Source organism: Geotrypetes seraphini, chromosome 1 (genome assembly GCF_902459505.1).
Source record: "Geotrypetes seraphini chromosome 1, aGeoSer1.1, whole genome shotgun sequence".
Classification (NCBI taxonomy): Eukaryota; Metazoa; Chordata; class Amphibia; order Gymnophiona; family Dermophiidae; genus Geotrypetes; species Geotrypetes seraphini.
In genome coordinates, this window is record NC_047084.1 from 314,078,357 (window position 1) to 314,103,691 (window position 25,335).

General features: G+C 42.9%; 1 protein-coding gene across 3 annotated transcripts in view; it reads left to right on the top strand.

The window, feature by feature from the left end:
• The window catches only part of LEF1 (lymphoid enhancer binding factor 1), a 254,533-nt gene that overhangs the window by 217,365 nt on the left and 11,833 nt on the right, over positions 1-25,335 (top strand). The window contains exon 10 of one of the 3 annotated variants that reach the window (XM_033956318.1): positions 3,133-3,176. The exons of 1 other annotated variant lie outside the window; for it this stretch is intronic. In XM_033956318.1, the coding sequence (XP_033812209.1) occupies positions 3,133-3,170 (38 nt within the window). In that variant the 3' untranslated portion in view covers positions 3,171-3,176. Of the gene's footprint in view, positions 1-3,132; positions 3,178-25,335 lie in introns of those variants that run through there. One more of the 3 variants, XM_033956325.1, reaches the window with a different exon arrangement.

Sequence of the window (25,335 nt, forward strand, 5' to 3'; positions counted from 1 at the left end):
TTTATCCCTTCTTTTGTGAAAAATTTTATTACTGAATAATGCTCCAAATCTAGACGTTTCTTACTTGATTCACACGAGGACTCTCTTGAAATTCTGTCTCTTGGAATGTTAGACTCGCACTGAGCTGCAACTGTGCATGAGTAACCTTGCGACATGTCAGAACATGCATAGACTTGTTTCAACATGCTTGCTACTTTCTTTTATTCTCTGGTATATAAATTATTGAATGCCCCTCGTAGCTGAGACATTCATCTTCCCAGTCTTTCAGAATTTGTCAGTTGTGGAACCAAGTGGGTTGGACATTTTTCCAACCTGATACTGCAGAACCAAGAAACATTATTTCACTTCAATATCTAATTTCATGTTCTCATGATTTAGATGTTGAACAGGAAGTACCAAGGTCCTGTGGTCTCTGCCGTTAAATGTTTTAAGTACTTTTGGTTTTCAGCAAGAATCTATTAAATGTCATATAATTGTAAGTGGAAACACTTTGCTGTATTGGTCGCCACATCCTTTTTCCTGTTTCACACAAAATTTGCTAGAATGCATTATACATAACTTAGAGGAAATACCCAAAATCAATTCAGAAAACATTTAAGTGCAACTGACACTTACTATCATCACAAAGGAAGACTATCTTTATCCATACAGCACTTAATTGTAAGCCATGTATGTGGAACTTACTTCATTCGAAGCTTCCTATCAACTCAAACAGTTTCTTGGACCTGCACAGTGATTTTAATATTGCTGAGGAAAGTCAGTAGCAGTCATTTCAGTCCACAGAGGCCTAGATGCACTAAATGCTCCAATCATGGAACTAGATGTAACTATCATGTAACTAGTTTGACTGGATTAGTGACCAACCGAATTTGCGGACCCGATGTTCAAAACAGCTCACCATATAGTTTCGTTCGTTCGTTCATACATTCTTCGATTCTGGCATGCAAACGACCTCATTACTATTAAAAGGAGGTCATTAATATTAAATCAGGCCATCAGATTGATGGCCTAACATTGTAAGGCCATAGGCGGATCGCTAATACTGACCCCTAAAAAACGACAGGTCTGACATGTTTTTTCATTTTTTTCAATGCCACTGCAATCCCCCTCCTTCCACTAAGCTGAAACCCCTCCCCCCTCTACCAGGACCCTCCCATTCCCAACTCCCCATACTTTACAAAAAATATCAACAGGAGGGATATTCACTCCCTCCTGCCACCAGATGCCCCCACACTAGAGAATGACACGGTGACAAAATTAATCACCGTTCCCGTCCCCACGGATAACCGCGGGAAAACATCTTCATGTCATTCTTTAAGGAGAGAGGGAAGAATCAGAGTATAATTGGGCACAACCACTGACCTAAAAGCTTTGCTTTGAAGAATGCTGGTGTAGAAGGACCGAGGTTGAAATAGACACTAGAAAATGACATGGGATTATTTCCCGCGGTTATCCGCGGGGACGGGAACAGTGATGAATTTTGTCACCATGTCATTCTCTACCCCACACCCCCCTGAACTATTCCATACCTCTTCGTGACGCAGACAGCAGGAGGGATGCCCAGTCTCTCCTGCTTGCAGGCCTGCCACTCCAAAATGGTGGGCCTTCCCCTTCCCGGTGCATCCTGGGATGCATGGGGAAGGGCCTAAGGCCTTGATTGGCTCAGTTGCCTAAGGCCCCCTCCCAGAGGATAGTCTTTAAGCATGTGAGCCTATCTGGGCCTTAGGCCTCTTTCTCAGTGCATCATGGGACAGACTCCTGGTGCAGCAGCAAGTTTTGTCAATCTATCCAAGGTTTGTTTGAGGCTTAGATACCAGCTTCAGTTCCCCAGGTTCCATTTTATCATTCAGGATTGCCTTTATTTCCCCCCCCCCCCTAAAAAAAAGGGAAGTTCTGATAAGCCGAAACAGATATCACCCTATTGACAAAGTTACATAGAAACATGGCGGCAGATAAAGGCCAAATGGCATGCCCCATGCTATCTTGAATTCAAATATAGTCTTCATCGGGAGACTATTCCATGCATCTACCACCCTTTCTATAAAGAAGTATTTTCTTATATTACTCCTGATGAGCCTGTCACCTCTTAACTTCATCACCCTTGGTCTTGTTTTCCCTTTTGTTATGTTGACAACAACCTTTAGCTAGGTTATCCTACCTGAATGACAGGTGACTGTGCTTATCTTTACTTACTAATCACTGATGTTCTCTGTAATGGAGTGAATCCTCAGTCACACACTTCCTCTCTCTTTTCTCCCCTCCTGGAGTTAAGCAGTCTTAGCTTGTTAGCTCTAGATTTGAAATGAGGAGCACAATGAGAGTGGACAGGAGCATGGAGATGTTTCTAAGTATTGTGTACTGTAGACAGTTCTGAAAGTCGTCTGATTAGAATTGAACAGCGATATCACTCCTGTGTGTCACTGATAATGCTCCAGTCTTCAGAGAATGCCTGTTACAGGTAAACAAGAACACTTTCTATGTAGATGTAATCTTCATTTGCTAATACTTGCCTGGTTGAGTGCACTCAAAGTGCAAAGGTAAAGAACAAAACAATCCCCATGTATTTCCACTCAAGCATAAAGAAAAAAATAGGGCAAAAAAGATAACTTCCAGGTACAATGTCCAGCAGGTCCAGCTATATAAAATGGTATAATAAACTAGACCTGTTGGACATCATAACCAGAAGTGGAATCATCTTTTTTTGAACCACTCTTTCTTTACGCCTGAGTTGACTCAAAGGCATCAGTAAGGTTACTATACTTTTTTAATTTTAATCTTCTGAATCAAAGTGAGTCGGTGTAAAACCATGAAAATTCTTCTAACAGTCAAAGGTTTGCTAAGAAATAAAATCCACATGGTGTTAGATCTGTCCATTAACCCCAAATCTTCAAAGTCACTTCAAGCTGGCCCAGACCCTTTTCTTCATGTGTACTGGACAATGGGCTAGAGGGCTGAAATTCCCAGCATGCTTAGAAATAGTTGACGAAACCAACTAAGCACTCCAGCAACAAGTACATGTTTGGCAATTAAGTCTGTGGAAAATATACTATGAAAGAGGAATAATTGGGGAATGGGGGAGGGGAAACCATTTCACTGGCAATTTTATTATTTTAAAAAAGACAATTTTTTCAGGTACAGGCCCCCCAAGAATGACAGCTGCGTACATCTGAAGCATGGTAAGAGACCTCGCCAAAGCCATATTGCTATCATTAACTGCGAATGCCATAGAGAATAAAAGAGAAGCACACTGATGCAGTAAAAATTTCTTATTTAATTGCAAAGAAAAAGTAAATGAGGGAATTCATTTTTTGGGAGTAGGAAAGAATTTATTTTGTGGTTTTTATATCAAATTGTATATTTGTGATCTTGTATTTCACTAACCATCCCTCTCTGACCAGCTGCAAAACTTCCTATAGATCACAGAAACCTGTGTATAATGCCGTGTATAAAGGAGATTTCATTCTTGAGGGGGGGAGGGTAGAGTTAAGTTGTAATGGCCCTTGATTTTTTTCTCCTTCCAATAAATGCATTTTGTCTGGAGATTTGTGACTACAGTATTTAGAAGGTTTGAATCAGGCACATATCTGCTCGATGTATGAACTGATGAGCCATAAGCGCCTTCCAGCCAGCAAATGGTGTGGTTTTTAGCTTTTAAAAGTCCTGTTGGAAGTGAACCTATGTCCTTACTTTTCCTGTCCATACTACAGAACTCTCCAAAGTATACCAAAGGGAAAGAATGCGGAGAAAAGTCTCATGGCATTGTGTATGCTTGGGTAGTCTCTGGCTTGGAAAGGAGACAGGGAAAGTGGTTTCAGTAGATCAGTATCTAAATATTCCCTTGGTTTGGAAAGAATAATAAAGAGAAACCAAGCATGATAATATATGTAACTATGTGAAAGGTAATTCCATAATGTAGACACTTAAATTTATGTGTCCTTTGTGTGCATAAGTGTTTAGAAAACTAGCATGTACAGTAGAATCTCAGCTAACTGGCACTGAATTAACTGGCATTCTCAACCAACTGGTAAAAAAAATTACCAGCCCCCCCTAAAAAAAAGTGTCCCGCGCTCCTCAGACAACCTCCAAACACCCCCCCCCCCCAGGCAGCCACAAATCTCCCTCCCTCCATCCCTCGAAGCAGCAGTGCCAGCCATCCTGACAACCCCGCCCCCTCCCAAGAATCAAATCTTGAGGCACACCAATGTTAACATTCTTTTCCTCTGAGTGATCTCCACTGACTACCACACTATGTTGCCTTCCACTCAACCAGTTCCTGACCCAGTCTGTCACTTTGGGGCCCATAAAGATGGCACTCAGTTTTATTAGACACCTGTATGAAACACTATCAAAGGCTTTGCTAAAATCTAAATACACCACATCTAGTGCTCTCCCTCTATCCAATTCTCTGGTCACCCAGTCAAAGAAATTGATAAGATTCGTCTGACAAGACCTTCTTCTAGTTGAATCCATGTTGCCTCTGGATTCCAGAAACTTAACTATTCTCTATTTTAAAAGCGTTTCCATTAATTTAATTACTACAGAAATCAGACTTACAGGCTTGTACCTCTTCCGTACTTCCACTTTTGTGGAGATGACCTCATCCACCCTTCTCAAATCCTCCGGTACCATTCCCAACTCTATAGAAGCATTGAAAATGTCAACCAGTTGAGCCACCGGAAGTTCCCTAAGTTCCTTCAGTACCCTTGGAAGTACACCATCTGTCCCCATCGCCTTGTCCAACTTTAGTTTAGCTAGCTCCTCACGAACACAATCCTCTTAAAATCATTCAGGGTCTACCACACCTCCATTCCTATTTGCATTTGTGTTCTGCGGTCCTTCTTCCGGCACTTCAGCTGTGAACACATAACATAAATATTTGTTAAGCAAGTCAGCTTTATCAACTTCTACATATTTCTCCCCTTCACTTTTAAGTATCGCAATGTCACTTTTGCACTTCCTGCTATCACTAATACAAGGGTACATCAAAAAGGAAAGGCAAAAATACATTTAATGGCTTTAATAGAAGTAACTGTGAGCAATTGACCATCTCACTGACTTTTCTACATACAAGACGACACATTTGTTCTATCATTCAAATAGCTTCTGCTTTCCTGCAGAGAAAAAGTTTTTTCGCTGCTCTCAAAGCCAGGTGAGCACCACTTCCTTTACTTCGTCATGCTTTGTCTTTTGCTCTCCGGGTCACAGTGATGCACCCATGTCTCATCGTCAATGACAGTTCTCTCCAGGATACTCGGATCTTCTTCATACCATCCAAGGAACTGGGTTACAACCTCCACATGCTGTTCCTTGGGCAGATCAGTAAGCTGTTTGTGAACTCATCGTACACAGACTTTTCTGTATCCCAAATCATCATGCATTATGGCAAATGCAGATCAATAGCTGATATCCAAATCTGCAGCCAATTGAGACTCTGTTATCCATCAGTCTTCTCTAATCAAGGCATCTGCTCTGTCAATGTGCTGTTGTGTGCGCAAAGTTGATGGGCGACCAGAATAACCATTGCCATTTACACCTGTTCTTCCTGCCAGCAAACCTTTTGCTATGTCCATACTAAGTCAATATCCAATGGTGAATTTCTACAGGTTTCACTCCCTCTGCCCAAAGAAAGCACACTACTGCATGTTGTTCTTCGATGGTGCAATCTTGCAATGGCGTGTCCATGTTTCTGACCTCATAGCTGCTACACTACTAAAGGCTGAGTGCTGCACTGTGCATGGATAAACTATCCAACAGGCAACGTATGAGTACATTTGTTGCTTTTCAATAGCTCTATTCTAGTTATTGCGTAATTTAACAATTGCCTTTAATTTTTTATTCACCCTCGTATATCTAAAAAATGTTTTGTCCCCTCGTTTTACCATGTTGGCTATTTTCTTTCTTCCGTTTTTATCTTTGCTTTGCTTTCCTGACTGCTTGACCAGCCTCTCTTAATATTTCCAGACTGTCTTCTTTCTGCAATCTTTTCTAGTTTATGAAAGCTAAACTCTTTTTTCCTTCTCAGCTACTACTTTTGAGAACCAAATCGGCTTTCTTTTCCTCTTTCTTTTACTTGCTGTTCTTACAAAATGGTTTGTTGCCCTTACAATAGCTCTTTTCAGTTTTGCCCATTGCTTTCCTACTTTTTCAAGATGTTTCCTTCCAAATACAATACCTTGACATAATCCCCCCTCTGTGGTGATCACTGATGATCACCTTCTATAACATCAGAAACACTTTCTCCATTGATAAGCTCTAAGTCCAGTATTGTCTACAGTTTTGGTCACTGCATCCAGTGGGATAGCAAGGGTGTGAGGCTCCCCTCCTCCACCCTCTTCTCTGCCCCTTGCTCCTTCCTTCTAACAGAAATAGAAAAGGTACAGAGAAGGGCAATGAAAACGGTAAAGAGGATGACACAACTTCCCTATGAGGCTAGGGCTCTTCAGTTTGGAGAAGAGACAACTGAGGGGAGATATGTAGAAATGAATGCCATGACCTTTTCATGTGCAGGAGTAAAACTATGGAATGGTCTTTTTGGTCAAATTTGGAAATACCTAGACAGCTGACCCACTTCCCTCCTTCCCCTCTCTTGCCCTTTCTCCCCATTGTTCCCACATCTCTTAAGTTAACTCAACTTGTACGTCAACTCAACTTGTATTCCACTAATCTTCTGTAAACCACATAGAACTTAACGGTATTGCAGTATATAAACTGTTATTATTATTCATGAAATTGCTGAAAACGCAATTATTCGTTGATGCATTTCTTCTAGCATTTGACCTATTTCAAAGATTGAGGGCTCCTTTTATCAAGCCACGCTAGCGGGGTTAACGTGTGTGACGTTTCATCACGCGCTAACCCCAGCGCTGGCCTAAAAACTACCACCTCTCAAGAGAAGGCGGTAATGGCTAGCGAGGCTGGTGGTTTAACGCGCGCTATTATGTGTGTTAAACCGCTAGCGTGGCTTGATAAAAGGAGCCCTGAATCTTTCTGCTTTTGTTTTTATCTGTTCTGATCTGTTTCAATATTTTATGTATGTAATTTTATTGTAAACCGTTTTGGAATAAAATGGTATAGAAATTTTTAAAATAAATAAATAAAATAAATATGATGGAGGTCTATAAAATCACAAGTGGAGTAGAACAGGTAGACGTGATTTGCTTGTTTACTCTTTCCAAAAATACAAATTCTAGAGGGCACACAATGAAGTTACTAAGTAGTAAATTTAGAACAAATTGGAGAAGATATTTCTTCACTCAACATGTAATTCAACTCTGGAATTTGTTGTCAGAGAATGTAGTAAAAGCAGTTAGTTTAACGGGGTTTATAAAAGGTTTGAATAATTTCCTAAAAGCCATTAAGAAGAATGACTTGGGAAAATCCACTGCTTTTTTTTCTAGGATAAGCAACATAATATCAATTTTATATTGCCGGATATTTGTGACCTGGATTGGCCACTGATAGAAACAGGATACAGAGGGCTCCTTTTACTAAGCTGTGATAGTGGTTTTAGCGCACGCTTAGCATGCGCAGAATTGCTGTATGCACTAGACGCTAACGCCAGCATTGAGCTGGCATTAGTTCTAGCTGCGTAGTGTGGGTTTAGCGTGCGCTAAAATTCTGTGCGCGCTAAAAACGCTATCGCAGCTTAGTAAAAGGAGCCTCGAGTTTGATGGACCTTCAGTCTGTCCCATTATGGCAATGCTTATGCTTTTATGTTCTTATCTCTTTATTACTACTTCAGCCATCCTTCTAGTACTTTATTGTAAGTTTCCTCCTCCTTTCTTTCCATCAACTTTTGCTCTGATGTTCCTCTTTGGATCCCTTCTTAATTTTTTATGCATCAGCCCTTCTACTTGTACTTCTTTCTAGTTCCCTGTGAATCAGCATTTCCTCTAGTGCTTTTCTTCAAACCCTTTCTCTAACAACTTTTCTTCTGTTGTGCTCTTCTAGGAAGATGCTAACATGGAAGGGGAAAGGGTCACAGAAGGATGCTTGAATACAAGGGGAGAGTAAGGGACAGGGAGAGATGCTGGATTGAGGTGAGGGGAAAATGGTTATGCTGGATGAAGTAGGCAAGAGATAGAGAAAAGATATTGGTCAGTGGAGTGAAAATAGAGGGTGCTGTACAGAGAGAAGGAGAGACAAAAGGTACAAAAGAAAGGAGTGAGTTTGCAAAAAAAAGGGAGAAATGGAATAAGGAATGAGAGGACTGGGATTAGGGAGATGGAAAGCTGTAGGTAAATGCAGAAAGAAAATTTGAAGAATGAATAGTAAAAATGAAGTCTGAGCTGATAGAGAAGAAGAAAATTACATGGAGGAAAACTGAAAAGAAAAAATCAGTCAGAGATGGATGTAGGAAAGGACGTGATGAAGACAGGAAGAGAGATGGAAAGAAAGAAGAAAAGTCACAGGAAAGCAGAAACTGGAGACTGGGACATACATGACCAGAAAAAAAACAAAACAAGAAGACAGCAAAGTTAGAAGAATTTTATTTGTAATTCAACCAATGGAAAATTAGTTGTACAATAAATTTACAGTGCTTTATTTATATTTTGCAGAGAGCAGGGTATTTCATTAATGTTGCACTACATGTAGAGTGTGGCTTCTTGGGTTTAATATTTGTCTACATATTCATATTTTACGTTTGTGGCCATATATTTTTTACCTGGCAAAGGTCTATTTGTGTTCAGTGTTTGTGACTGAGGCCAGGTAGTCTGCATGGAATTTCTGTTTAAGAATCTGTAATAATTCAGCTTATTCAGTTTCCCAGTAGGTATATTGATGTTCTACAGTAGATCTTACTGCGATATTTTTTGAAAATGTATTGCATTTTCTTTCACCTTGGGGTGAAAATAGGTGAAAGAACCATCAGCAATCTGAGATACGCAGATGATACTACCCTGCTGGCAGAGAGTGAGAAGGACCTCAAGAAGTTGATCCTGAAGCTGAAAGAAGAAAGCGAGAAGATGGGAATTTACCTGAACATCAAGAAGACCAAAATCATGACTATTGCCAACAAAAAAGTCCACAAAATAGAAAAGAAATAGAAGTGGTTGACAGCTTTGTTTTCCTTGGGTCCCTCATTGATCACAGTTGCGGTTCAACAGCAGAGATCAAGCATCGATTACATGTTAAACCACTTATAGATCAATATAAAAGTCGTCTTTTCCTTACAATTACTGGGATAGCCATCCAGATGATCACCCGAAATTGGAAGAAATGTGATCGTTTAAATTTTTTGTTCTGGTGGGCAAGTCTTTGCTCTAGTTATAGATTTGAAAGAATAAATACTGAAATTTTAGGACATGGATCCTTCAAGAAAACCATCAAACGATTGAGAGTCATTCAGAATGCTGCCATCCGTCTCATTTTTGGTCTCAAAAAGTCAAAATCATTTAAGCCCGTATTACAGAAAACTACACTGGCTACCGATGGAGGCAAGGATCATCTTCAAGTTTGCCTGCCTCTGCTTCAAGACCTTAACAGGTTCATCCCCAATCTATCTGTCGCACCATTTTGAATTTCCAGGCACCACCTGCACACATAGGCCCTGATTCTCCAAAAGTGCGTCCCAATTTTAGGCAGCTGTAGACGTCCTACAGCTGTCTAATCAGCCAATCGGGATGCACGTTTTTTAAAAAAAAATGCTCCCCAGGCAGGCCTGAAGGCGCCTCCGGGAGCCTAGGGAGACCCGCAAGATGCCTAAGCTCGCCTACAGGCCTTAGGCGAACTTAGGCGGCCCTACGCGTCTCCCTAGTAGAGGAAGAGACGCTTAAAATGTAGACCAGCAAAATGCTGGTCTACATTGTAAGTAGACGCGGCTGCTATACTGATCGCGGCAAGGGATCTCCCTGCTGCAATAAAATATAGCGGCCGCGGCCGCCTGTCCCATCACCGACAGGAGGATGCCTAACTCCTCCTGTCGGAACCCCGAACCCCAGAACCCCCTCCCCCCCAAACTCGTAATCGCCAACAGGAGGATGCCCAACTCCTCCTGTCGGAACCCCGGAACCCCCTCCCCCCCCAAACTCGTAATCGCCGACAGGAGGATGCCCAACTCCTCCTGTCGGAACCCCGGAATCCCCTCCCCCCCAAACTCGTAATCGCCGACAGGAGGATGCCCAACTCCTCCTGCCGGAAAGCCCAGCGACCCCCCGCCCCAACTAATCTCCCTCCCCCAACTAACCTTTCAATGTTGGTCAGCTGGACGGGTCTTGCTGCCGTCCAGCTGACGGGTCTGCCTCGTGGAAATGAGACGGCACGCCCCTTCCCGGCCCATCCCCGCTAAATCTAAGGCCTGATTGGCCCAGGCTGTAGAAGCCTGGACCAATCAGGCCTTAGGCATAGCGGGTCCGCCCATCCCCACTAATCCTAAGGCCTGATTGGCCAAGGTGCCTAGCCTGGGCCAATCAGGCCTTAGATTTAGCGGGGATGGGCCGGGAAAGGGCGTGCCGTCTCATTTCCACGAGGCAGACCCGTCGGCTGGACGGCAGCAAGACCCGTCCAGCTGACCAACATTGAAAGGTTAGTTGTGGGAGGGAGATTAGTTGGGGCGGGGGGTCATTGGGCTTTCCGGCAGGAGGAGTTGGGCATCCTCCTGTCGGTGATTACGAGTTTGGGGGGGAGGGGGTTCCGGGGTTCCAACAGGAGGAGTTGGGCATCCTCCTGTCGACGAGTACGAGTTTGGGGGGAGGGGGGTCCGGGGTTCCGATAGGAGGAGTTGGGCATCCTCCTGTCGGCGATTACGAGTTTGGGGGGGAAGGGGCTCTGGGTTCCGACAGGAGGAGTTAGGCATTCTCCTGTCGGTGATGGGACAGGCGGCCGCAACAACCGCAGCCGCTATACATATTGCAGCAGGGAGATCCCTTGCTGCCATAAGTATAGCGGCCGCATCTAATTTAACCCGATTCTCTAAAGACGCCGGTTACAGAATCGGCGTTTAGTATAGGACACCTCTCCCGGGCGGCCTGCCTGGGGAGCATTTTTTTTTAAAAAACGTGCATCCCGATTGGCTGATTAGACAGCTGTAGGACGTCTACAGCTGCCTAAAATCGGGATGCACTTTTGGAGAATCAGGGCCATAATGCCTACCTGTTTGCTTTTCCATCCTTGAAGGGCTGTATCTACAAGAGATTCCTTGATAGAACTCTGTCTTTCAAAGCAAGCAAATGGAATAAATGTCTAACCACCCTCATTTCAAATGCACCATCCTACCAAACCTTCAGGAAATCAATTAAAACCTATCTCTTTGACAAATCTCTCTGACTCCCTTCCTGCCTTGTATCTCTGAAATGCCTCCGGATATACTTGACTACTCTTAACTTGCTAATGTAATCTGAAAGTCTTTTTCTGTAACATTGCTGTCTGTGTACAGTTTTCTTCCTCTGTAAACCGCTCTGAACTGCTCTGGTATTGCGGTATGCAAAATAAAGTTATTATTATTATTATTATTATATTTAAATTAATATGGGGCCCATTGGCATCTTATGTTACCTCATTGTAATTGTTTGTTGACTGTGAATCAGTTTGTTCTTTATTATGGTACATATCCAGGGCAGGAGGGGAGAGGGATTTTTTATGTCATAAATTGATTTTTGAATATTTATAATTGGGATGGGTGTGAAGATATCATTATTCAGAATAGATAGGATATTTATGATAATATATGTATGTGCAAATGGAATGATAATTGTTTGGGTGGATGGGTGGGGGGGGGAATGGATGATTATGAACATGAGAAAGATGAATGTGCTTTTATTGTATTACTATGAGATTGCATTGGTTGTATTGCACTGTTGTAGTTTTGAAAATTAATAAAGAATATTTAAAAAAAGCATCGATTAGCACTAGGACGTACAGCCATGATGAGCATGGACCAATTATGGAAGTACAAGGATGTCTCAGTCACCATCAAACAAAGACTGATCACTGCCATTGTGTTCCCAATTGTGACATATGGCTGGACACTCATGAAAGCAGATAGAAGAAAAATGGATGTCTTTGAGCTGTGGTGCTGGGGAAGACTTCTACGAATCCCATGGACAGCTAAGATCACCAACAAATATGTTCTTGATCATATAAACACAGAGTTGTCCCTGGAAGGCAAGATTACTAGGCAGAAATGGACCTATTTTGGACATGTGATGAGGGCGAATTCACTAGAAAAGGAGGTGCTACATGGTCAGTGGTAAAGCAGGGGAGACCAAAGGCCCGTTGGCTGAATACCATCAAGAATGACATGGGAATGAACATCAAGCAATTGAAAGAAGCTGTGGAAAACAGGGAAGCACGGCGCGGACTGGCCTACATAGTATCCAAGGGTCAGACACGACTGAATACATATTCCTAAGTAGGATCCTTATTGTGTTACTTCTGTAAGGTAATGGTGTTTTGGTATATTAGATTAGCCCTAATGTGTCCTGAGTGCTTCCATTTTTTGTTTTGTAAGTTTTGTATTACAGGTACCTCACAATATGCTTGGTACAGGAGAGGGTCTATGTTTTTGTATGACGAGTTCCTGGGGAAATGCCCTTTTTCTGCTTTGCATCCATTTCAATTTGTTTTGCCTTTAAAAAAAAAAAAAAAAAGCAAAAAACCATGTATGTTTAAATTAACAGCAAGATGTCCGGTACAGGGGTCAGTATTTTTTATATTAGATTTCCAGGTTACATAATTAAAATGCTACTTTGAAGGCATTTTATTAATACAGCTTAATACAGTACCTAAATGGCAAAGATCTGTGTGTAACTTATGGTATTCAATAAGCTACGTGTGAGAATTCTATCCGTGCTCTGCCCATTTGGCAAATGTATGATAGAATAGCTCTTAGCACATATTGGCTGAATACTAAATAGCACAATATATTAAAAAGAGGAACAAGTGTTACTACCTTTATTAATGCTATTTTTTTTCTCCCCAATGATGTAGACTTGATTTGTTTTCATGTGCTATTACATTATAATAGTAGTATACAGTATGTATAAAAATGTATATAGTAAATATGTACTGTACATATTACAAGATTTAAATTTATATTAAAAAAAGGAACAAAGGAATGTGTTGGCACATCTGTTATTACAAATTAATTATAAACTTTCCACAGGACCCTATCTGGCAGGTTGCCAGATTTCCCATTGCCCCAGGTACATTAGATCAGTGTTTTTCAACCTTTTTATACCCGTGCACCGGCAGAAATAAAATAATTATTTTGTGGACCGGCAAACTACTAGGACTAAAATTTTAAAACCCCGTTTCCGCCCCATCTCCGCAAGCTCGGTCACCTCAGTAACTATAGAAAAATAGACAAATATAGTGCAAAATATAGACAGCAGATATAAATTCTCAAAACTGACATGTTTTGATCACTAAATTGAAAATAAAATCATTTTTCCTACCTTTGCTGTCTGGTGATTTCATGAGTCTCTGGTTGCGTTTCCTTCTGTCTGTGTATCCTTTCTTTCATTTCTTTCTTTCTGCACTCAGGCCCAAGAATTGTCCCTTTCTATTCCCTCCCTCTTTCCTTCCTATGTCCTTAGTGCCCCCGGTGCCTCCTTCTCATGTCCTTAGTGCCCCTTCCTGTCTTTAGTGCCCCCAGTGTCTCCTTCCTATGTCCCTCTCATTGCCTTCCAGACTTTGTTCCACCCCCACTTCCGAAGCCTGCCTGCCTGTCTACCTCCCTGGCCAAAGCCAGCCTGCTTGCCTGCATACCTCCTTCCCTCCCTGCCGCACAAAAAAAAAAAGCCTCCCTCCTTCCGCTGCTATCTTACTGCCCTGCTGCTGCTACTGCTAAAGCCGACACGAAGTCTTCTTTCTGACATCAATTCTGACGTCGGAGAGGATGTTCTGGGCCAGTCAGGCAGCAATTGGCTGGCCCAGAACATCCTCTCCAATGTCAGAATTGACGTTGGAAAGAAGACTTCCTGTCGGCTTTAGCAGCAGCAGCAGCAGGGCGGTAAGATAGCAGCGGACCAGGTGAAAGGAAGGAGGATCGCCTGTCCCGTTGTCCCCGAGCACAGCTTCGGGACGCTGTCCCTGAAAACGGGACATTTCGTCATCCCAAAGCTGTGTGTGGGGACAACGGGACAGGAGGTCTGAAAATGGGACCTAGGGTCACCTTAATCTTGCCGGCCCTGTGTGGACCAAGTCATAAAAAATATACAGGGGTGACCAATTCAAACCTATGGTGTGATTGAGTGACTAAAGTGGTCAATAGAACAAAATAAAGTCACTGCTGAATCATTAAATAATATACTTTGTGCATTCAAAAACTTATTTTGATACTTATAACTCTGCTCAGAGACATGAAGGCTGATTACTCCGCCTCACCTACCAATCATTGCAGTGTTCAAAAAATAGTTTTTTTGTAAGGTTTTCAATGAATAAAGTGCTAGCCTTGACAGCTATGCTAACACTACAAACACTTCCATAATTTTTATATTTGTAAAGTGTAACTTAACTTTGAATAGTTACACTTTACAAATATAAAAATTATGGAAGTGTTTGTAGTGTTAGCATAGCTGTCAAGGCTAGCACTTTATTCATTGAAAACCTTACAAAAAAACTATTTTTTGAACACTGCAATGATTGGTAGGTGAGGCGGAGTAATCAGCCTTCATGTCTCTGAGCAGAGTTCTAAGTATCAAAATAAGTTTTTGAATGCACAAAGTATATTATTTAATGATTCAGCAGTGACTTTATTTTGTTCTATTGGCCCTGTGTGGACCAGCAGAAATTTCCTGCGGACCGGCACCGGTCTGCGGAGCGGTGGTTGAAGAACAGTGCATTAGATAGATTGTGAGCCCACCAGTTCAGACAGGGAAAAATGTTTGAGTACCTGAATAAATTCATGTAAACCATTTAGAGCTCCCCTGGGAGAATGGTATAGAAAATTGAATGAATAAATAAATAAATTAGGCAGAATTTTGGCATTCATTTGTGCCATAATTGAATGGTGGTGACTAATCAACAGTGCTACTGACCCCCAGGGCAGTCCGAAGAAATTGATGGAGAAATGATAGACGAGATTAAACGCAACTGCAAGGGAGGCAACGCAGTTATCATGGGTGACTTCAATTATCCAGGGATAGACTGGAACCTAGGCACCTCCGGCTGCAGTAAGGAGTCCAAGTTCCTGGATGCTGGAACAACTTGTCAAGGAAAATACGAGAAGAAATGTAATTCTGGACTTAATTCTAAATGGACTACGAGGTGTAGAAATAGAAGGGACGCTGGGAAGCAGTGATCACAATATGATCCGCTTCAACCTGGACACAGGGACAAAACATCGATCCAGAATGACGGCCACGGCACTGAACTTCCCAAAAAGGGAATTACGAAGGGATGATATTCATGGTGGGGAAAAAGATTAAGAAGAGGATAAGTACTGTAAAAACACTAGAGCAAACATGGTCCCTTTTTAAGAACACAGTGACCGAGGCGCAAATCTATATATACCGCGTATCAACAAGGGATCCAAGAGGAAAAAGAACAAGGAACTGGCGTGGCTCACTGTAGCAATGAAGGAAGCAATCAGAGACAAGAAGACTTCGTTTAAGGAATGGAAAAGGTCAAAAAGGGATGAAAACTGGAAAAAACACAAACAACATAAGGCGGTAAGAGGGGCCAAAAGAGAATGCGAGGAAAAAATAGCCAAGGAGGCAAAAAACTTCAAGCTGTTCTTTCAATATATTAAGGGGAAATGACCCTCGAAGGAAGCGGTGGGGCTGTTGGATGACCATGGAATAAATGGAGTGCTAAAGGAGGACAAAGCCATTGCCGACAAACTGAATACATTTTTTGTGTCTGTATTTACCGAAGAGGATATACACAACATAACAGAAGCCAACAGGCTATACGCAGGAAACGAAGACGGGAAACTGACAGGGTTGATGGTCAGCCTAGAAGAGATATGCAGGCAGATTGATAGGCTTAAAAACGATAAATCCCCAGAACCGGATGGCATCCATCCGAGGGTAATCAAGGAACTGAAACGGGCTACAGCTGAACTGCTTCAACTTATAGCCAATCTGTCGATCAAATCAGGAAGGATTCCGGAAGAATGGAAAGTGGCGAATGTTACGCCGATCTTCAAGAAAGGTTCGAGAGGAGATTCGGGAAACTACAGACTGGTGAGTCTGACCTCAGTACCGGGAAAGACGGTAGAGGCGCTGATAAAGTATTGCATCATTGATCACCTTGACGGACTCAATCTGAAGATCTTGCTTGACGATCTTCCAAAAAGCCTTCGATAAGGTACCACATGAGCGGTTGCTCAGGAAGCTATGGAACCATGGGGTGCACGGGGAGGTCCACCGATGGATCAAAAACTGGCTGGCAGACAGGAAGCAGAGGGTTGGTGTAAAGGGCCATTACTCGGACTGGCAAGGGGTCACGAGCGGGGTTCCTCAAGGATCGGTGCTGGGACCGCTCCTGTTTAACATATTCATTGACGACCTGGAGGAGGGAACAAAATGCGAGGTCATCAAATTTGCAGATGACACCAAACTATTCAGCAAGGTTGAAACCACGGTTGACTGCGAGAATCTCCAAAGGGATCTTACGACATTGGAAGAATGGGCGAAAAAGTGGCAAATGAGCTTCAATGTTGGGAAATGCAAGGTCATGCATATAGGGAGAAGGAACCCGATGTTCACTTACAAAATGGGGGGATCAATGCTAGGGGTCAGTAATCTGGAAAGAGACTTGGGAGTGATGGTAGACACGACATTGAAGGCGTCGGCACAATGCGCCACAGCCTCGAGGAAAGCAAACCAAATGTTAGGTATCATTAAGAAGGGTATCTCGACCAGAACGAAGGAAGTCATCCTGCCACTGTACCGGGCTATGGTGCGCCCGCATCTGGAATACTGTGTACAGTACTGGTCACCGTACCTCAAAAAGGACATGGCAATGCTTGAGGGAGTCCAGAGAAGAGCAACTAAACTGATTAAGGGTATGGAAAACCTTACATACACTGACAGACTGAAGAAGCTGGGGTTGTTCTCCCTGGAAAAGCGGAGACTCAGAGGAGATATGATAGAGACCTTCAAGATCCTGAGGGGCATCGAAAAGGTTGACAAAGACAGATTTTTCAATTTGAAAGAAACCACAAGAACAAGGGGTCACTCGATGAAATTGAAGGGGGACAGGTTTAAAACAAACGCAAGGAAGTACTTTTTCACACAGAGGGTGGTGGACACATGGAACACCCTTCCGGAGGCCGTGATAGGAAATAGCACAGTACAGGGTTTCAAGGAAGACCTGGATAGGTTCCTGGAAGACAAAGGGATTGAGGGGTACAGATAAGAGCAGTGGAAGGTTTAGAGATAACTGTAGAGGTAGGCAATAAAATTAGTCAGGGACCGCTGACCAGGCAATATGCCTGATGGGCCGCCGCGTGAGCGGACCGCTGGGCTGGATGGACCTCTGGTCTGCCCCGGCGGAGGCGACTACTTATGTACTTATGTACTTCTTCGAGGGAGTAAACAGGCAGATAGACAAGGGTAACCCGGTCAACATTGTATATCTGGATTTTCAGAAGGCGGTCGACAAGGTCCCACATGAACGACTACTTTGAAAAATTGCGAGCCATGGAATCGAGGGTGAAATACTCACGTGGATTAAAAACTGGCTGGTGGATAGGAAACAGAGAGTGAGGGGTAAATGGATAATACTCGGCCTGGAAAAGCGTCACGAATGGAGTGCAGCAGGGTTCAGTGCTTCAACATATTTATAAATGACCTGGAAATTGGTACGATGAGCGAAGTGATTAAATTTGCAGATGATACAAAGTTATTCAGAGTAGTGAAGACACAAAAGGATTGTGAAGACCTGCAACGTGACATACACACACTCGAGAAATGGGCCGCGACATGGCAAATGAGGTTCAACGTGGAAGTGTAAGGTGATGCATGTCGGTTACAAAAATCTTATTCACGAATACAGGATGTCCAATGCAGTACTCAGACAGACCCCCCAGGAAAGAGAATTGGGAGTACTGGTCGACAAGTCAAGCAAGCTGTCCGCGCAATGTACAGCGGCGGCAGCAAAAAGGGTGAACAGAATGCTAGGAATGTTTAAGAAGGGGATCATGAACAGATCGGAGAAGGTTATCATGCCGCTGTATCAGGCCATAGTATGCCCCCACCTGGAATACTGCGTCCAGCACTGGTTGCCGTACATGAAGAAGGACACGGTACTACTCGAAAGGGTCTAGAGAAGAGCGACTAAAATGGTTAAGTGGCTGGAGGAGTTGCCGTACAGTGAGAGATTAGAGAAACTGGGCCTCTTCTCCCTTGAAAAGAGAAGACTTAGTAGATAAATACAGGTTGGTCACCCTCTACAAGGTAGAGAGAACAAGAGGGCACTCTCTAAAGTTAAAAGGGGATAGATTCCGTACAAACGTAAGGAAGTTCTTCTTCACCCAGAGAGTGGTAGAAAACTGGAACGCTCTTCCGGAGACTGTTATAGGGGAAAACACCCTCCAGGGATTCAAGACAAAGTTAGACAAGTTCCTGCTGAACCAGAACATACGCAGGTAAGGCTAGTATCAGTTAGGGCACTGGTCTTTGATCTAAGGGCCGCCGCGGGAGCAGACTTCTGGGCACGATGGACCACTGGTCTGACCCAGCAGTGGCAATTCTTATGTTATAAATAGATTTTGCATTTTCCTTTTTCACAACTGATGCCATGTTACATAGAGTCGGATGAAAGCCTATTGTTTAATAGCAAAACTGCTTATTCCTCAACATGTGATTCACTAGAAAGGAAAATGTCCTTATCAGAAGACCAAGTGATATTAACAAATTAAAGATGTTCATTTAAAACAAGAGGGAAGACTTACTAATATCAAAATAGTGCCTGATACTAAATCCTTTTACATGCAAAACAAAATCTTGGTGCAAATATGCAGAGCTGCCTGGCCAAGACTAAATCCATCCATCCATCCCTCCCTCCCATTCCAGGGCTGGGGCACGTTGGATGAGGTCTCCTAAAGAGCTTCTCTTGTCATTTACTCTGCCCTCTAGTGCCGTTTGGTTGCTAATTATAGACCTGGCTCTTTCAGAGGCAGAAGGAGCACCTTGACAGTTTGCAGAGGCAAAGAAACAACGGTTAGGTGTAGATGTAGCCCAGGATCTCTCCATCGCAGTTCAGAACACACACATTGTTTGACATTGTTAGTCTACCCCTCTCTTCCTGTGTGGCTAAGATGCTCATTTTACAGAACAGCATCTTGGTGTAAATATCTGTGGCCACAAAATACTGTAGGCTGATGATTAAAGCTTCAGCGGCTGGACTTTGTGTCTCATCCCAAGAGTACAATTAATCGATTCCTGGGCTTCAGATCCCTAGCCTCTTCTTGACCTTGGTGCACAGAAATCTGTGGCTTCACATTTTGTTCCTTATGTACATAATGACAAAGGACTTGAAAATGTATCTTCTGGGATGGGATAGGAAAAAGTTGCTGGTTGTTAAATCTGCTAATTCTAATTCCTCTCCCCCACCCCCACAAACACACCTACCCACCCCATAGTATAAATTTCTTATATATTCAATTTTCTATACCATTCTCCCAGGGGAGCTCAGAACGGTTTACATTAATTTATTCAGGTACTCAAGCATTTTTCCCTGTCTGTCCCAGTGGGCTCATAATCTATCTAATGTATTGGAGCACATTTCCACATAATTACTTATAGGTCAATATTCAATTGATGAAGGTATATGTTTTTTAAATGCTGACCATTGCCAGCTAATTTAGACCTGGGTATTCAGTGCCAGGTCATATCCAGACGCTGGTACTAAATAGTCAGGTCAGCAACGATACTGGTAAGTTATACAGATGTGGCCAGTATTCAGTGCTATACCCACTTAGATAACTGGGCAAAGATAGAACTGCAATTTAAGTGGTCCTGTTTGCCAGTTAATTATGCCAGACCCAGCATTAATCTAATCTAAACCTTAAGTTTATATACCGCATCATCTCCATGAGAATGGAGCTCGACACGGTTTACAAGAACTTAAAATAGTGGGTAGAGAAGAAGAAAAAGGATTACATGAACTTATGTGTAGAAGGGGGGAGAGAAAGGGGGGAAGGATAGAGCTACAATTTGCTGAAAAGCCAGGTTTTCAGTTGTTTGCGGAATAACTGAAGGGAGCTCAGGTTCCGCAGCGGGGTGGTGAGGTCGTTCCATCACCAGTACCCACGTAACTCCCAGCTCCACCTAGACTCCACCCTGGACCACCTTGGCATATTCCAGAGAGTGCCACAGTAGTTAGAGGGGCATATTCAGTGGCACTGCTTGGTTAATTGCTGTCAAATATCCCCTCAAGTGAAATGCTACGAGAACAAGGTGAGAGTTTAAAAAGACATGAAAAACAGATTTATCAAATTAAGACTTTAGAAGTGGAACTTATTAAAGAAAGATCTTATATTTAGAAAAAGTTGGAATTTATGGAAAATAAACAGAGAAAAATAACTTGACTGTTAAATTTCCCTAAATCTCCAATTGTGTCAGCAGTTGAAATGGTACGATCTTTGAAAGAGATTTTGTTAATTCCAGCTGAGAATTTACCACCAATATTAAGAGCTTAGTATATCTCTTTTAGGAGTAAACAAGCTAATTCTACCCCCACTGAAGTAGTGGGAGTGGAAGGTGTGAAATGAATTTAACTAATTTTCTAGAAATTCACTGGAAGTAATTACTGAAAGAACTTCTCATACTGACATTTGCTTTGATAGGGATTTAATTCAGACACATGAATGATCAATTTCTTGGTTCATCAGTACGTTTGTTTCCTGACATATCTCAGAAAAGAAAAAAGGACTTTTTGGCATATAGACCAAGGATTCAATCTTTGGGTGCATCCTTTATTTTATAGTGGCTAAAGAAGGTGGGGGGAGGGGAGTAATGATAGCAACAGTAGCCTTACCCACAATTTAAAATGAACCGGCTGTCGACTTTGTTCTCCAATGCTGTCCTCTTGGTTATTTTATAATAATTTATTCTTGTAAATTTCATTTTCTTGGGTCCCAAAAGTTATAGGCTAAATAATTAATATTATTTCTTATAGTTGGTAAATATTGGCACCACATAATTATGAGGGGATTCTAATTTCCAAATCTATATTCCAGTATTGTTTGTTTGTCTTTATTTGAAGATTGATAAATAAAATAGTAATAATAATTTTAAAAAAAGAATGACATCTTTGTTGTTTACGGATCTTGCATTTGAAAAGGCAATTTTGAGGCTTTTGGGTGCAAGAGAGCGGAGGGGTGGTGGGGATAGGCCTAAAGTAGCAGGCTCTGTGCGCTAAGAATTGGTTGTGGGGGAGGTCTCCATATCTACCCTGGCCTGTGATGACTGGGATAGGGGAGTACATGTTGATAAGGAGAGTTGTTATTGAAAAATAGGAGATTGGAAATCATTTGTATTTTCATAAGGTATGGGAGGCGTGTGTGAAATGACTAGGACTCTACTGGCTATACTTGTAATAATATGGCTGGGTAGTTTCTAGGCACTTTATATGGTACATTTCTGTGATATACGTATAGCATGGTTTGTTTGTTTTTACCATGTCACACCCACTGACTAAGTAGTAGATTTAAAACAAACCAGAGAAAATATTTTTTTAAGTCAGATTATCAATATTTCTTAATACTATGTTAGGAGAATGGCAGGCAAAAGAGAAGAGTCATACCCTTGTCAGCTCTGGTGTGGTTCGGGTATAGTGGTCCGCTCAGTCCTGCTTAGTTTGTTTGAAGGTCCCTTCAAAGGTCCCTTTGGTGTGGCCTGCCGGCTCGGCAGCCCTTCAGAGGGAAGAGAAGAGCAGGAGAGTTTGTCAGCGAAGCAGGTGGGCAGGGCTTCTCTCAGAAGAGAAGTGCAGTGTGGGGGGGGGGACGATATGGTCGATCTTCCCCCACACCGTGCTGGTCCTATCAGGTGGCTAGTCCTGGCCTTTTAAAGGATTGAAAAGAGCAGGAGGTTTGCTGCGAAGCAGATGGGCAGGGCTTCCCGCTGAAGAGAAGATCCGATGTGGTGTGAGGGGATGATATGGTCAGTCTTGCTTCCCCCACACCGTACTGGTGCTGTGTGAGGTAGCTGGTCTTGGCCCTTTAAAGGGCAAAGAAGAGCAGGAGGGTCCCAGGTAAATATTTCACCATTACCTCCTTCCATTGTTTGGTGAGCCCTCAAAAACCTAATATACCCAGCTGGTATACCACAATAATAGCCCCTAATGACTGCAGGTATTAAACGGGGAGCTACAGCTGGGTCCTGCTGATCAAAGTTCACTGCATTGATCACTAGGCTACTCCTTATACTTGCTTGCTGCTTTTTTTAGGAATGGACATAGTACCCGAAGCTATGATAGAGCTTGGTATCCACGGTCACTTTCACTTCTTAGGGGACTGGAAGGGTGTCCGTAACCATTGGGAGATGAAGGAGGGGCCATGCGTTCATCCCTCCAATGGCCAGCTGCTCAATCAGGGGATCTTTTTGAACTCTGGATATGACTGAAACAGGTCAAGACAAAAACTTCCTCTTTTTTGTCTTGCGATCTTAAACATTCTTCCCTGTATCTATCAAATCTCAGTGTTTTGGAATTCTTTACCCAAGTAATGTCAGAGAAATACTTTTTTTTTTTTTTATTATGCCCCTATAAGGCTTTAACCTGTTTTCTAAAGCTCAAAAATAGATCTATGTCCCTTTTTGGCCTAAGGCATTAGGTGCCCAAAGCCGGCAGCAGGGAAATGTCCATTCTTGAAAAAAAAGTCCAAAATGTCCAGTTGTTTTATTTTTCGAGAATAGCCTACCTGTACATTCAGGTGTTTAGTCATCCAGACCGCCACTACGTCTATCTTTAAAACATATTTCTGATCAAAAATTTGCCCAAGTCCCAAATGCTCAAACCAAGACCTTTAAGGCATAGGAGGGGCCAGTCCTTCGCCTAACAGCATGATTCTCTAACCAGCGTCTGTCATAAGTGCCAGTTAGAGAATCGGGGAACACATTTCCCCCCCCCTCCGCAATGACTACAGCAGGAGAGATGCCCAATCCCTCCTGCCGGACACCCCCGAAGCTGTCTGCAATGATTGCCGGCAGGAGAGATGCCCAATCTCTCCTGCCGGACACCCCCCAACCCCCAAATGATCACCGAACACCCCCTCTGAACCCCAAATGATTGCTGGCAGGAGGGATCCCAATCCCTCCTGCCGGACACCCCCCAAAGGTAGCCCACCCGGACCCCCCAGCCCCTCCCCAGATCCCCCCTAACCTTTTTTAGATGGCTTTTTAAAATAAACTTTTTTATATGTATTTTTAAATAAACAAGTAAAATTCCTTGTCCTCCCAAATCCACATCTAGTACATACCCAGTACTTATGAGCTTTCATAGCTTACTTTACAAGAACTGTGTATGTCTTCATTTATGTGTGAGCAGGATCACCTGTAGTGGCTGTGGAGAGGAGTCTGATTATCTTTGCCTTGAACATTTTATTGACTTAAGGGGCTCTCAGTGCTGTTACATTTGCACATACACACACAAACACATTCACACACATTTATGCTGGCTGTAGCATATGTAAAATGTAACTTGCAGTCCTTCCTTTGAAGCCTAGGCACAAGTCAGGGAGCAGTAATTGCCTTTGATTTTTAGACTCCACTTGAAGCTTGAGCTTGCTGCAGCAAGCTTGGCTTGGCTGTACTTCAGCTGCAGCCCCTCACTCCTCCCCAGATCCTGCCAAAGCTCAGATGTGGGTAGGCTTCAGTCTCCTTAGCACATAGTTGTGGTTTCTTAAAAAGAATCCAAAGCTGACCTGCTTTTATTTAAATCCCCACAGCAACATCATAGTTGCTCCTTTGTAAGGCAAGGTCCCATCTGTCAGCAGGAGAGGAAGCTTCCTATTCGCATCTTTGAAATAACATGTCATTAAAAACTTATATGGAAGAATAGATGTGCATATTGGACACATATGTATGATTGGGAACGTATATTTAAGCAGCCATAGATATAATTGCTAGTAGAATATAGCAATCACAGCTCAAACTCCTGAGGCTTGTAAAGTGTCTGTGTATGTAGAATATACTGTACACATACACTCTGGGCCTGATTCTGTATAGGACGCCAGTCTCGGTGGTTGAGAATCATGTGTCAATCATGCACCAGTGTCCTATACAGAATCGCGTATACTTTAAGGCACAGATGCCTTACCCCCCCCCCCCCTAATTCCCTAACCGGTGCCCATGTCAACCAGCGCCGGTTAGAGAATCACATCTGCCTGATTGCAAAGATAGGTGGCTCAGCTTCTTATCTTTGCCAAGGGATCCCTTGCCATCAGCTGATTGCGGCACAGGAATCCCCGATCAGCCCAGCCGGCAGGACTCCCTGAAGCTGTGGTTTCAGGGAGTCCTGCTGGCTCAGCTGATCGGAAATTCCTGTGCCGTGATCAGCTCAGCCAGCTGGGATTCTACTTTTATAAACACACCCAAGGCTGCATCTGGACAAAACCACACCTATGCCTCACCTTGAGCGTGCTTAAGTGACCTTTGCGTCTCCCTAGACCTGCGAACTGATGCTTACAATGTGAGTATGCTTCCTTGCCTGAGTTAAAAAAAAAAAAAAATGTGCATCCTGATTGGCTGCCAGATAATGAATGTCACTCAGAAAGACACCGCCACACGTTGACACTAACACAGCTATGAGACACTGATATACCAAGGTTATGAAACCTTACAGAATAGTTTGTACAGTGCTGTCAACATAAGTGCATGGAGGCAAGTTTGCAAATTTAATTGTCAGACCTTGTGTGTGTGTGTGTGTGTGTGTCTGACTTACACTGGAGTCGTACTTATGAACCAATGTCCTGTTTCTCTCTTCCTGTGCCAATGCAACCCACCTTCTTCCTTCCATTTCCCAATGCGCCCCTCGTCATCCTTCCCGCCCTCTGTTCCATGTCCCAAATTCGTGCCTCCCTCCCACTGGTCTTTACCTCCTCTGGCTGGTTCCCTCCTCCCAGCCGCACTTCTTATCAGAGGCTCCTGCACATGGTCCATGACTAGCCCAGAAGCTTTCCCTCTGATGTCAGAGGGAAAGCTTCCGGGTCAGCTGCGGGCCACGTTAGCTATTTATATCAAGATATATCTTTTGTACACTGCCTTGGGTGAATCTCTCTATAAAGGTGGTTATATCGAAATATGTTTATGTAGTAATATGCTTATTCAAGATAATTTTATAAAACTTTTCCACACGTAAAGCCTGTTTTGCACACACAAATGGGTTTTTATAAAACTGTGCGACTGTATAACATATGAAAAGTATACTCAAAGGACATCTGAGCCT